This window comes from Pongo pygmaeus, chromosome 15 (assembly GCF_028885625.2).
Source record: "Pongo pygmaeus isolate AG05252 chromosome 15, NHGRI_mPonPyg2-v2.0_pri, whole genome shotgun sequence".
Classification (NCBI taxonomy): Eukaryota; Metazoa; Chordata; class Mammalia; order Primates; family Hominidae; genus Pongo; species Pongo pygmaeus.
In genome coordinates this window covers 69,967,304-69,982,200 of record NC_072388.2, presented here as the reverse complement: position 1 = coordinate 69,982,200, position 14,897 = coordinate 69,967,304, and the positions used below count along the sequence as shown (strand labels likewise).

The window sequence follows — 14,897 nt, the reverse complement described above, 5'->3', positions numbered from 1 at the left end:
CAAATTTTCAAATTAAAATTAAAATTTGGGAAACTCCTATCTACCACAAGCTTGACAGCTTCCCAATAATTAAAATTTCTTTCCGATTGGTGGTGATACCAATGAACATATTTTAAAAATCACTACATAATAAAATGTATCAACATTTAGAAAATCTACATTACTCAGTGAAGTAGTATTTTCCAAATGACTGACACAAAATGTCACAAAATTATGCATGGGTAAAAGATCCATTCAGTGTATAAGACAGATGAGTGGATTTTGATGTAATATAGTTCCACAAGTTCACAGATATGGTTTTAGATTCCATATTGCAAGTAGCTTTTAAGAAGCTCCCATTTCTTGGGTTTCAGTGAAAGATCAAAGAAAAATATCCATGATTGTCTTAAAAGGCTATTAGAATACTTCTTTTTTGCCTGGGCAAGGTGGCTCACGCCTGTAATCCCAGCACTTTGGGAGGCCAAGGCAGGCGAATCACTTCAGATCAGGAGTTCGAGACCAGCCTGGCCAACATGGCGAGTGAAGGTGAATTTTTTTTTTCAGATACTTCAATCAAAACAATATACTGCAGCTGACTGAATGTATAGGTAGATACAAGAATCCAGCTGTCTTTTAATAAGCCAGATATTAAGAGATTTGCAAAACTATATAACAATGCCACTCTTCTCACTAATTTTTTGGGGGAATGGAAATATAGTTATTCTTAACTTTAAAATGTTATTTACGCTAATATACAATAGATATGACATTGTTATTTTTAAATTAGTTAATAAGTAAACATTTGAAATTTTTTAGTTTTTCTTTCCACTCTAGTAAATATTAGTAGATAAAATCCATATTTTTAAAACTCTGGTGTTTCCAGTAATTTTTAAGACCATAAGGCCGGGCACAGTGGCTCACGCCTGTAATCCCAGCACTTTGGGAGGCCAAAGCGGGTGGATCACCTGAGCTCAGAAGTTCAAGACCAGCCTGGTCAACATGGTGAAACTCCATCTCTACTAAAAATACAAAAAATAGCCAGGCGTGCTGGTGGGCGCCTGTAATCCCAGCTACTCGGGAGGCTGAGGCAGGAGAATTGCTTGAACCTGGGAGGCGGAGGTTGCAGTGAGTCAAGATGGCGCCATTGCACTCCAGGAGGCGGAGGTTGCAGTGAGTCGAGATTGTGCCATTGCACTCCAGCCTGGATGACAAGGGCAAAACTCTGTCTCAAAAAAAGAAAAAGAAAAGAAAAGAAAAAAGAAAAAAAAAGAGTATAAAGGGGTTCTAAATCCAAAAAGTTAAGAACTGCAGCCACTGAACATTACTTTGGGCTAATTGATCCAGAGGAATAATAATAAATAACACCAAAATTCACCAAAATGGGAAATATCATGTGTGGTTTTAGATGAAGGACCAGAGTAAAAGTTTCAAACCTACAAACTAGCCCACTGTTTAAAAGGTGAGATTACAATTTTCATCTATTAAATATGCCAATTTGTGAAAGTATAGAGAGAAAGGCAGTCATGGAGATGGTCAGTAGAATTATAAATTAGTACAAGCTCTTTCTAAACCAATGTGTTTATATTAAAAGCCTTAAAAATGTTTATGCGCCATAACTCATAACTCCTAAAAGCATTCCCTTTTAGGAATGCTTTCTGAAATAAAATGAAATTTGGAGAGATTACATACAAGGATAGTTACTAAGCTTTAGATTAAGTAGCTAGCCCAAGGAACTAAGCCTAAATGGAGAAAATACTTCATGCACAAAGATGGTCATTAAAAACTTATCTTCTAAAAATAGCAGAAATAACCTATAAAAATTTAGCTTTAGAAATAGCCAGGTATTTCTAAGAAAACTATAACTCATTATGACTGTTATAATGATATTATATAGCATAAAGTTGCAGAGTATTATTAATGTGAAATAATTCTAATATTACTGAAAGAAAAAACATAAACATGAATATATTCAATCAGAACAATGTTTAAAAATATCTTTTAAGTAGGAAAAAATGGCTGAGCACAGTGGCTCACGCCTGTAATACTAACACTTTGGGAGGCTGAAGTGAGTGGGTCACTTGAGCTCAGGAGTTTGAGAGCAGTATAGGCAACACGGTCAAACTCCGTCTCTACAAAAAATACCAAAATTAACTGACGTGGTGGCTCAAGACTGTAGTCCTCGCTATTCGGGAGGCTGAGGCAGGAGGATCACTTGAGCCCCCAGGAGATGGAGGTTGCAGTGAGCAGAGATGCACCACTGCACTCTAGCCTGGGCAACAGAATGAGACCCTGTTTAAAAAAAAAAAAAAAAAAAGAAAAGAAAGAAAAATAAAAACTAATTTCCTCTGGCCTTTTCTTTTATATACTTTTCAAATTTTAAGACTATTTATAAAGTTTTAGCGAAAATAAATATTTCAACACAATAAATTATGAACCATAAATTCTAATAATAATGCTGTCAATAGTTTTTCCCAGTAGGAAAGATAAAAATTTTGTTTTTCAAGTGTTTTACTTTACTCACTTATAGTCTCTCTCCCAGAATTTCACAGGTCGGACATATGAAGTGATGAATATTGCACTTCCCAGAAAGGGGTTCAGTGGAGTAGAGAAGAAGGCCGAGACAGCAGCCTGAATAAACAGCATGGCTGAATCTATGGGAAAACTAGTTAAGGACACTGACATTCATCTGAGCACAGATGCCAAAAAAACCCTCGCAAAAACCTAGCAGACACATTTAGATTACCTCAGTTAGAGAACTGAGGCTCACCAGAAGAATACAAAAGAAGGTATCACTGGGCAGTCATTAAGGGGTCACCAACGGAAAGACATACAGAAAGTACAACCTGGTATGCTGCTTTCAAAGGAGCCAAATCAGTATTTGCTAATATGTATTTGGTAAAATTCATATATTAATCTTGGGAAGAGATGTTAGAGTTCAATTTTCCACAAGGGTAAAACTAAAACTTGCAGATACCATGTCTGTCTTTCCATATCAATGTGGTTACTAACCCTTACTATTATTTAGAAAATACTTCTAAGAAATGGTGGGAGTAGAAAATTTTTTACAGAAGTTTAATTCTATCAATTTCATAATCACATTATGAAAAAATGTTTTGTACCTTCATTTATTAAAAAATAATGCTAAACATTTCTTGTATGTATTAAAGATTCCTGGACTTTAATATTCACATATGCAAATGTAAGATTTTAAATCAGCATTACTTTCTTACAAAACCTGCATAGTTTTCTTATGTTCAGATGATCTGTGGGCCACAGATGTTAACACAAGTTAAACAATCAACAATACAGGTGTGGATATAAAAGGTTATAGTTTTTTTTTTTTTTTTTTGAGACAGAGTTTCCCTCTTGTTGCCCAGGCTGGAGTGCAATGGCGCAATCTCGGCTCACTGCAACCTCTACCTCCTGGGTTCAAGAGATTCTGCTGCCTCAGCCTCCCAGGCAGCTGGGATTACAGGCATGTGCCACCACACCCGGCTCGTTTAGTATTTTCAGCGGAGACGGAGTTTGTCCATGTTGGTCAGGCTGGTCTCAAACTCCCAACCTCAGGTGATCCGCCCGCCTCGGCCTCCCAGAGTACTGGGATTACAGGCGTGAGCCACTGCGCCCAGCCAAGATTATGAATTTTGGATAATTCATTACACAGTAAACTTATGCTTGTGAAAGGTCATGCCTATAAACCAACATTCTTATCGAGGACATGACTGTCCATTCTTATTAAACTTTAATTAGAAGGATACGAGGCACTGCAAAAGGCTGAGCAAAAGCATGGAAAGCAGAACCCCATGTGATCTGCCACGGGGCAATATAGGTATACACAAACTGCAATTTATAAAGGAGTTCCCAAAGCTGCAGGAGGAAAAGAATAGCTGTCAGTAAAAAAAAAAAAACTTATCAGATATTTGAATTAGAAAATGAAAAACCTGTAAAATGTATTAGGAGAACTGTGTTCTCCTAATAGGGAAATGGCATTGAAATTATTTGCCATTTGCATAACAAAAAAAGATGTATCAACTGCCTAAACACTGCACTTATTTCTGAGTAAAGATACTTTATAAGTAAAGATAGGTAGCTATATATGGATTTATGTTGCATCCGTTTAAAAAAAAATTCTATGCCTTCTACTGGCCATATTATGCTACTACAAGCAAAACAAAGTAAGGTAGAAAGCAGCCAAATAATTGTTCTTGAAAAAAAAAAATCAAGATGTCTGCAAAGCTTAAGTAATACATATATTTATTTTATTCTAAGACACATTTTCCCCAAATTTTAGTGCTTTGGAAACTGTTTTAAATGTAATGTCAAAAGGAATGTGAAAAACAGCAGTTGTAATACAGTTGTCACTGCCTGTTTCCATAGAAATTTAGTTGTGTATACCAGAGATCTGTTCATAACCTTAATTGTTGTCAGTGGAAACAGGATACACATTTTAATTTTATTTAAGGTTGGATATGCTACAGTTGAACAGTTCTTCAATGCTGAAACAGAGTTGCTGTACTTGTCCAAGATTGCCTCTGCATGATTAAGCAACAATCACCTCAACCTTTAAAATACTTTAACTGATTTACAAATGAACTTAACTTCCAATTTAAAAAAGAAATCACAACTCCAACCAATTAAAAAATGTAGATGAACTGCAGTATTTTTGCCACGACTCAAAATTATTTTTGCCATGACTGAAAATTATGCAATCCTCGGCACTAATGTAATCAGGATCATGGTAAGTAAAAGCAGCATGTATATCATCACGATGCCATTATAATGACTTAAAAGCAATGACTCAGAAACCTCTTCAGATTCTAAGTGTGAAACAAACTGTATTCCAATTTTGACTATAATATTAAAGAAAAGAACAACACGTAACAATATGTAAGGGATGGTAGGCAAAGGGATTTTTGTATACATTTAATTTTTCTTAAAAGGTTATTAAATCCATGATGTACCTTACAATGATATCTTAATGTAAAAAATATATCTGAAGAAATCCCTTGAATATTACTAATTATCATTGTTAAATTCTATCTACTGACCAATTTAAATACAAACTCAAGGGGAAAGCTTTCTCTGTTTTGTTCATTGGTGTAGCCTAAGCATCTAGAACAGTTCTAAAACAGTTTTTTGTTTTAAAAAATATATTTAACAAATAAAAAGTATTAAGAAAATCCAAACTAATGCAGAGTTAAGTGTAGCAACTACATTTCAAAGATTATTTACTTTATATTTTACTGCAACTTTCACTTTTTTCCAACCAGTATAAGATGAAATACAATTTTCAATCTAAATATTTGAGTTTGTGGGAAACCACATGCTTCTTTATACAATTCTCTGATAAACTTTCTGGCTTCCTCCTTTGGTTAATAACCATACTCACTAGAAGAGGAAATAAATGATAAAAATGCAAATTAGTGACTGAACAGATATAATATTGAAATATTTTAGAAGCTATTTATCACAATACTGAAATTGACTATCAATGAAACTTTGTTCAAATTAATGGCTTTCCATTTTTACTGTTCCCCATCCTAGATCAGACTACTATCACATGTGAATTACTGTCATTATCGCTTAAGCTGTTCTCCGTACCTTTAGGTTCTCTCTTCCCCAAATGAAGCCAAATGTGGCTGACCAGGCTAACTTTCCTAAAATTGGAATTTCATTGTGTTTTGTAGCTGTTCATTTGCTTCAGCTCTCTGTTACCTATCAAATGGGATAATATATGTCAAAGTCCTTTGTATGTGGTCAGTGTTAATATGAAATTTAATCACTATTTCACTGACACATAATCTGCCTGTACAGCCTATTTCACTGAGACAGGTAGTGTGATTCAGCAAAAAGATTCTTGGGTTAGGAGGCAGAGGACCAAGGTTTTACCATCTTATTTGTAAAAGGCCTAGAACATCTATCTTATGGGTGGATAATAAATTTTAGCAGAAGCCTATAAAGTTCAGAGTATTCTGCAAATGTCACATCAAGCTAATTTCTGACTGCTCCCACCTAGCCTCAGTCTCCTCAGCCTCTACTTGCTTCATTGGGCTATGCCAGAGCCCAATTCAATTATTACCACTTCTGTTTCTAAACTTATTCAAAACTATATACCTTTTGAGAGATTCTATATATTTTAAAATATATACTTATTAATGTTTATCTAATTGTTTAATATAACTTAATCTTATCTTCTTAGCTATATCAAGAAATATATCTTTTATAAATCACAGTGACTATCTTTGTTTAGGGATTCTAATGTGCTCCTAAATAACTGGTTGAAGACAGATATTACTTAAACAATAATAAATCAAATGAAATATAAGAAAAATTCTGACTAGCATATAACTCAGGGAGACAGTTTTTATAGATAAGGATATTCCTTTCAGTGATAAATTACCTTGTTGAAGAGTATGGACATGAAGAAGAGATCCAACAGCATGGTCTCTGAAAAAGCTTCATAGTCAAATTTGAAAAAGAGCACAGTAAAGATGACTGTGACATACTGATATGTAGGGCTGCTAAAAGAGGATCGTAGCAACTTCAAACCAGCAATGGTGATCATTAAAGCACCTAATCTGTGACACAAAGAAAACACAAATCAACTCATGACTAAAAACATTAGAAGAGACAGTAACTTAAAATAAAATTCACCATTTACTTTACTAAGCTTATAATATGTACATTAAATGTAAGCTTCCAAAAATGATGTATATAGCTAGGTAAATCACATCCTGAAAGTATCTGCCTATTCCCTTTTAATACTATTCATTATGATTCTTATCCTTTATATGAAGGACTATGTTTTAAAAATAATAATGTAATTCTGACATCTGATTCTCTAGTTTCTCAATATTTCTATTACTTTAACACCAACTGCATTTAGCAAATGAAAAACATATTAATGCTTGACTCAACAATAGGTACCTACTCTATTAGGCAGGCTCATCAGATGACTATGGAGGCAACTGACCATCTATATGGTGTAAGTCACATAGTGCATCAAAATAGCCATATAATATTAAAATTAACCTTATTTTAAAATGTCCTCTCATAAAATATCAATTGACAATGAGATGTCTGGAGTAGAGAATATGCCAACAGCAGAAACAAATGTTTAAAAAAGGTAAGTCAAGGACAAAATGTCACCTAAATTTTTAATCTCACAGTGCCTTGCATGAAGGAAACAATTATTTAATATTTGATCAACAACTTAAGACATTGTTTATAACAGCCCCCAGTAGTCTACTATACTTACTCTGTATCCAGTTTCTTTGGACTAGCAATTGTCTCTGCACTGCTGCTCAGTTCATTGAGAACAATCAATGGATAGATTATATTCTTCTCCACAAAAAGAAGCCACACATGAAGTTTCTCAAACCACATCATAGTGGCTGCATCTAACGAGGCAGTATAAATCAAGACTACATGTCATCAAATGTATAAAGTAGTTTGTCAATGTGATGAGAAAGAAAAATTTTACAACTCAAATTTAGTACCAAACTACAAACAAAATGTTTTAAAAAAGCCAGTACTTTAATCAACTGTCAACTTCTATGAGCTCTGAGATACTTACAAATTTGCAACTTAGACATGTTTTAACATTTAGATGAGTTTCAAACTTTAATTCTTGAAACTTCAGTTTTTAACCATAACTTTTCTCATTTATGCTTATAACTTATCGGAAAAAGATTACTGAAGATCATTAGATTGCTCCTTCCACCCAAAATAAATAAAAATATGGTATGATTTGAATTCACATACTTAAGAGCAATTTTCATTGCCAATAATATTTTTTTCCAATGCTACAATATTATTTCATTGGGGAAAGTGTCTAGGATAAACTAAAAGATTTAAAACATGGTTCTTTGGCTATCTGAAAATAGTATCACCTGGCTTTAGGAAGTTGTCTAAGAAATAATATTTTTTCTTTCAGTTGCTAAAATCAGTACCAGAAAAAAAAACAACTTTGCTGTTAGTACTATAAATGTCAAAATGATATGCTGATTCAAAATTTGTAGACTAAATGTTCTAAGATTTAAAAAATAAGATCAATAATTTATTTTAATGAAAAGTGTTGGTCTTTAAGACAAACTAGATATGTGTCATCATTTATATATGAAAGTAGTAATAGTTCACCATTAAAAACATCTCATTCTGAGTTATTTTCCTGATGGTATAAATGGGCCAATAAAGATTCTTATGCAGTTTCACGTCATTTTTATTTATTAGGAAGCTTTCAAAGGCTTCAGAGTTCTCTAAAAAAGTTATCTTCAAGCAACTGAATGATTTACTCTATAGTAATTCGCTAACTGAAAAAAAGTGTGAGAAAAAAGTTGGCTTATTTAATCATTGGTATATAATAAATTATGACATAGGTATGAACATTTATTATTTCTCTAAAATGAGGAAGTACAATATATTACAGATAATGGGGCCAATGAACAAGAACTGAATACTTATAATAGGAAAGAAATGTCAGGGTTTACAGTGGTAAGGAAGAAGCTTGGCAAGTGAACTAGCCTATCTCTTTTCCATCCTTTTATACTTTATTGCAAATCTGAACTAATAACAGCTATTAAAAATGTTTTTAATTTCTTTTTACTTTGTCAATTCTTTTACACCTTTCTCTGGTAGGACACAGTGTCTCTGGCAGAAACAGGAACAAAGACCTTTCTTCCTCCCTACGCATTAAGTTAAAACTATTTCAAATGGAGAGGCCTTAAAGAGGATTGGATTGCCTGTATATGGCGCTGAAAACTAATTGGGGGAACAGTAGGGTCAGGAAAGAGAAGTAATGGAAACACAAAGGAGGATTCATCAATGACAAGTCTGTGAAGAACAATTTAGAGAGGGGAGAAGTAAGTTTCTTCTGTGGAAAATTGGCACTGTAGCACTGATACTCATATTTCAGCTAAATTAAAGCATCCTGCAAGAGATTAGATTCATTAACAGCTTCAAACTTAAGCAAAAGAAACACAAGCCAAATGTTCTGTGATATTCATTTAACTCAGTCATCTATCAATATAGCAAAGGGAAAAACTCATAGAATTAAAAAGAAAAGTGCTAAAGAAATACTTACTTCGAACTTCATATTGATTATACTCTAGTGTCTTTAGCAAAGGATGAGAGAAACAGTGCCATGGTAGCTGTTTTCTAACTTGAGGCAGCACATAATGGGTTACAAAACCCACAAAACCAACCAATGTATACAACACATACTTGAGGGCAGGCTAAAAAAAAAAATAAAAGTGATAAAATTAGGAGTGATTTTGAGACTCATTGTAGAAATTCTAATTTGTCAGTTCAATTTTCTATCTGATAATGGCCAACATCCATTTTAGAATATAAGAACTTTAGACAGTTAACATTTCTAAATTATGTAGTTTGTTCTAATCAGCCTTGAAAGTTAGTGACTATTCATATATCACAGATATTTTGAAATGGGTTAACTACTTTCTCTGGTGTCTTACACTATTGTATAATGACAGAGTGGCCTAAGGTGTATTGCCTATTACATGAATGTTCTATGAGATGTTCAGAGCAATGTATTAAATTGTTTTCAGTAGCAGAGATAATGGGGTAAGGTGGGGTCCACCCGCAGCAGTTGGCTGCGTGCACTGGTTCACAGTACATGGCTTAGCACACGGCTGTGCGCCTGTCCCACAGCACGGAGGCCCCGGTGCCCTGCGGCCGCTGGCTTTGGTCACTGTGGTGGTGTCATCTATAACCATCACTGACCTGTTCATCACAGCCAGCAAGAGCCCAGTATCTCCACTGCTACCCCTCATGCTTCGCAGGAGGGTCATCTGTTCCTTCCTGGATTGCATCACCAATTACAACAAGGCCTAAAAGCTTGATGCATACCTGTGCAAGTGCACAGGACAGAGACCATTTGTGACTATGAAGGTTGTGGCAAGACCTTCAACAGGGATTGCCATCTGAGCTGCCATATCCTGATTCATACTGGAGAAAAGTCATTTGTTAGAAAGATCTACGAATCTTAAAACTTTTCTTCCCTGCTACTACCAATAGCCAAGTATGCTGACTGGAGACCAAAGGACCAGCCTGCCCAGACCCAACATCACAGGCACCCATGTATGCCAACCCACAGGCCAAGGACTAGCACACCCAACCCACTGCAGCCACTACTGGTACCTGAGGACTAGCCTACCTGGCATCTGTATCCCTAGCAATGCCTCACCACAGCCTCTATTAACAAATGCAGCCTAAGTCACTAAGGAATTCACAGACATCACTATCACTGATTACAGCCAAAGAAATCATATGGAGAGTACACTACCATGCACAACCAGAATCAAAGCCAAAGCATCCTGTCCAATCAACACTATAGATATATCTAAAGGAAACAGTCTTCCTTTCCAAATGACAATCCATACAATTGGAAAAACTGTTTTATCAGATGTGCAGATATCAATGTAAGGATATCAGATGTGCAGATATCAATGTAAGGACACAAGAAACATGAAAAAGCAAGAAAATGTAACACCTCCAAAGGAACATAATAATTTTCCAGTAACAGATACCAAAGAAAAGGAAATCTATGAAATGTCTGAAAAAGAATTCAAAATAATGATATGAAGGAAACTCAGTGAGATACAAGAGAACACATATGAATAATACATAGAAATCAGGAAAACAATTCATGACCTAAATGAGAAACTCAACATAGAGATATATCATAAAAGGGAACCAAACAAATTCTGGAACTGAAGAATTCAACAAATAAAATAAAAAATATAAGCAAGAACATCAACAATAGATTAGATCTAGCAGAAGAAAGAATTTCTCAACTTTAAGATGGATCTTAAAAAAACAAACCTACCAACCCCAGGAAGGAAGGAAGGAAGGAAGGAAGGGAGGAAGGGAGGGAGGGAGGGAAAAGCTCACATAATATATGTGACACCACAAAAACGACCAAATATTTAAATTTTGGAGTTTCCAGAAGAAATGGCAAAGGCATAGAAAGCCTATTTAAGGAAATAATAGCTGAAAACTTCCCAAGTCTTAGAGAAAATACAGACATCTAGACACAGGAAGCACAAAGTTTCCAAATACAATTCACCCAGTAAGGTCTTTTCCAAGGCACATTATAGTCAAACTGTCAAAAGTCAAAGACAAAAAGAGAATTCTGAAAACAGCAAGAGAAAAGGGTTAAGTTACATACAAGGAAACCCCCATTAGACTAACATCTAATTTCTCAGTAGAAACCTCACAAGCCAGAAGACAATGAGGTGAAACATTCCAAGTGCTGAAAGAAAAAAACTCTTCAGCTAAAAATACTATACCAAGAAAAGCTTCATCCTTCAAAAATGAAGGAGAACTAACATCTTTACCAAAAAGCAAAGACTAAGAGAATTTATTACCACTAGACTGGCTCTACAAGAAATTACTAAGTCCTATAATTAGAAGCAGAAGGATGATATCTACCATCATGAAAACACATGAAAGGATAAAAACATTGGTAAAGAAGATAAACAAATGATTTTTTTAAAAGTCAAATGTTATTACTACAAAAAACCAATCAAATTGAAGAGTAAACAATAAAAGAGGAAGAAAGGAACAAAGGATATATAAAACATTCAGAAAACAATGAACAAAATGATGGGAGTATGCCTTCACCTAGCAAAAAACCCTGAATGTAAATGGCTTAAATTCCCCAGTTAAAAGATATAGACTGTCCAGATGTGTATCCTGATGCCAACAAAAATAAATAAATAAAAATACACTCTGCTTAAATTTTTTTTTAAAAAAACAGCCAATTATATGCTGCCTACAGGAAACTAACTTCACCTGTAAACACACACATAGATTGAAAGGGAAGAAATTTAAAAATATATTCCAGGCATATAGAAACCAAAAGCATGCTGGTGGGGCTATACTTGTATCAGACAAAACAAACTGCAAGTCAAAAGACATGAAAAGAGACAAAGAAGGTCATTATATAATAATAAAGGGATCAATTCAGAAAAGGGTATAACAACTATAAACATATATGCACCCTACACGAGAGCACCCAGATACATAAGGCAAGTATTATTAAAGCTAATGAGATAGACCCCAATAGAATAATAGTTGGGGACATCAACACCTCAATTTCAACATTGTACAGATCACCTAGACAGAAAATCAACAAAGAAATATCAGACTTAGTCTGCACTATAGAACAAATGGACCTAGCAGACATTTATGTCATCCAATAGCTGCAGAATACACACTGTCCTCATTAACACATGGGACATTCTCCAAGACAGACTATATGTTATGCAACGAAATAAGTCTCAGCAAATTTTTAAAAATTGAAATCATATAAAGTTATCTTCTCAGACCATGATGAAATAAAACTAAAAATAAATAACAAGAGGAACTTTGGAAACTGTACAATTAAATGGACATTAAACAATGTGCTCCTGAATGAACACTGGGTCAATGAAGAAACTGAAAATAAAATTTAAAAATTTCCAATATAAATGAAAATACAACATACTAAAACCTATGGAATATAGCAAAAGCAATGCTAAAGGGAAGTGTATAGTATAGTATAGTATAGTATAGTATAGTATAGTATAGTATAGTATAGTATAGTATAGTATAGGAGCAATAAATGCCTCCATCAAAAAAGTAGAAAGAGTTCAAGCAACCTCATGATGTACCTCAAGCAACTAGTAAGAAAGGTAAGAGCAGAAATAAATGAAATTAAAATGAAGAAACAATACAAAAGTTCAAGGAACCAAAAAGTTGGCATTTTGAAAAGATAAATAAAATTGACATGCCTTTAGCCAGAAAAAGAAAGAAAGACCCAAATAAATAAAATCAGAGATGAAAAAGGAGATATTACAACTAATAGCGCAAAAATTCAGAGTATCATTAGTGGCCACTATGAGCAACTATATGCGAATAAATTGGAAAATCTAGAGAAAATGGATTAATTCCTAGACACATACAACCTAACAAGATTGAACAATGAAGAAATCCAAAAGCTGAACAGACCAATAACAAGTAAAAAGATCAAAGCCATAATAAAAAGTCACCCAGTAAAGAAAAGCCCAGGACCAGATGGCTTCACTGCTGAATTCTTCCACTGTTGCTGGGAATATAAATTAGTACAACCACTATGGAGAACAGTTTGGAAGTTCCTGAGAAAACTAAAAATAGAGTTACCATATTATCCAGCAATCCAATCCCAATGCTGGATATATACTCAAAAGAAAGGAAATCAATTTTATTGAAGGGATATCTGTACTCAATGTTTGTTGCAGCACTTTTCATATTAGCCAAGATTTGGAGGCAACCTAAGTGTCCATCAACAGATGAATGAACAGATAAAGAAAATGTGGTACATATACACAATGGAGTACTATTCAGCCATAAAAAAGAATGAGATTTCGTCATTTGCTATACCACGGATGGAACTGGAGGTCATTATGTTAAGTGAAATAAGCCTGGTACAGAAAGACAAACTTCACATGTTCTCACTTATTTGTGGGAGCTAAAAATTAAAACAAATGAACTTATGGAAATAGAAAGTGGAAGGAAGGATGGTTATCAGAGACTGGAAGGGTATCAGAGTGGAAGGGTAGTAGGGGTGGTGGGGGGAGGTAGCAATGGTTAATTGGTACAAAAAGTAGTAGAAAGAATGAATAAGATCTAGTATTTGATAGTACAACAGGGTAACTATAGTCAATGCTCATTTAATTGTACATTAAAAATAACTAAGAGTATAACTGGATCATAACACAAAGAACAAATGCTTGAGGGGATGAATACCCCATTTACCATGTGATTATTATACATTGCATGCCTGTATCAAAGTATCTCATGTGCCCCATAAAAATATAAACCCATTATGAAAAAAATAAAGAATGTCTAGAGGAATAATGGCCAAAATTTTCCAAATTTAATGAAAACTGTAAACCACAGATTCAATAAACCCCAAGCACAAAGACATGAAGAAAACTATGTGAAGGTACATCATAATCAAATTTCTAATAACTAGTGATAAAAAGATAATCTTCAAGCAGTACAGAAAAGAAGTTATCTACATAGGAATAAATTCAGTCAGAAGCAATAAAAGGGAGAAGACAGTGGAGCAACATCTTCATGTACTAAAAGAGAAAAAAAAACCTGTCGTCTTAGAATTTTATACCCAATGAAGTATCTTTCAATACCAATGGTGAAACAAGGACTTATTCAGAGCTACAAAGGCCAAGGAAAGTTGCAGATTTTCACTACAAGAAATGTCCTAGAACAGCAAGAAAGGGGGATTTTAAACTGGAGAGGAGGCAGGGTGCAGTGGCTCACATCTGTAATCCTAGCACTCTGGGAGGCCAAGGCGGGAGGATCACTTGAGCTCAGGAGTTCTAGACCAGCCTGGGCAACATAGTGAGACTTCATCCCTAAATAAAAAAGGAATGTCCTAGGAAATCTTTCAAGCAGGAGGAAAAATGACACCAAATGGAAACATGGATACGCACAAAATAATGCAGGGCACTAAACATGGTAATTACATGCCCTACAGATGAAAGAAATAGTCCTTGATGAGCTGTACTTAAGGAACAACACCTAAGAAGCCTTACCCATACCTGAACCTGATTTAGATAATAACATTCTAGACTTCCAACTGTACTGGAATGAGACTTTTGGGGGTTTTAGGAGAGGGTATGTGCACTTTGCATATAGAAGGGATGTCGATCATGGAGGTCTACTGATGGACTGTGGTAGTCAGCTTCTGAAATGGTTCCCATGATCCTTGCCTCTTGCTTTTATACTTGAGTATATTCTCTTCTCACAATGTACCAGGGTTAGTCTATGTGCACAACAGAATATGGAAGAAATAGTGGCATGTCATTTCCAATACCAGGTTAAAAAGAGTATAGCTCCTGTCTTGGGCTTTCTCT

The 14,897-nt window shown here is 34.7% G+C and overlaps 1 protein-coding gene across 12 annotated transcripts in view; it reads right to left on the bottom strand.

Annotated features, from left to right (window-relative positions):
• The window catches only part of PCNX1 (pecanex 1), a 205,555-nt gene that overhangs the window by 64,054 nt on the left and 126,604 nt on the right, over positions 1–14,897 (bottom strand). For all 12 annotated transcript variants that reach the window (XM_054447422.2, XM_054447430.2, XM_063651749.1 and 9 more), the window contains 5 exons: positions 9,062–9,212; positions 7,238–7,379; positions 6,380–6,557; positions 3,738–3,846; positions 2,501–2,630 (listed from right to left, as the gene is read on the bottom strand). In XM_054447422.2, coding sequence (XP_054303397.1) covers positions 2,501–2,630; positions 3,738–3,846; positions 6,380–6,557; positions 7,238–7,379; positions 9,062–9,212 — 710 coding nt within the window. The remainder of the gene's footprint in view (positions 1–2,500; positions 2,631–3,737; positions 3,847–6,379; positions 6,558–7,237; positions 7,380–9,061; positions 9,213–14,897) is intronic.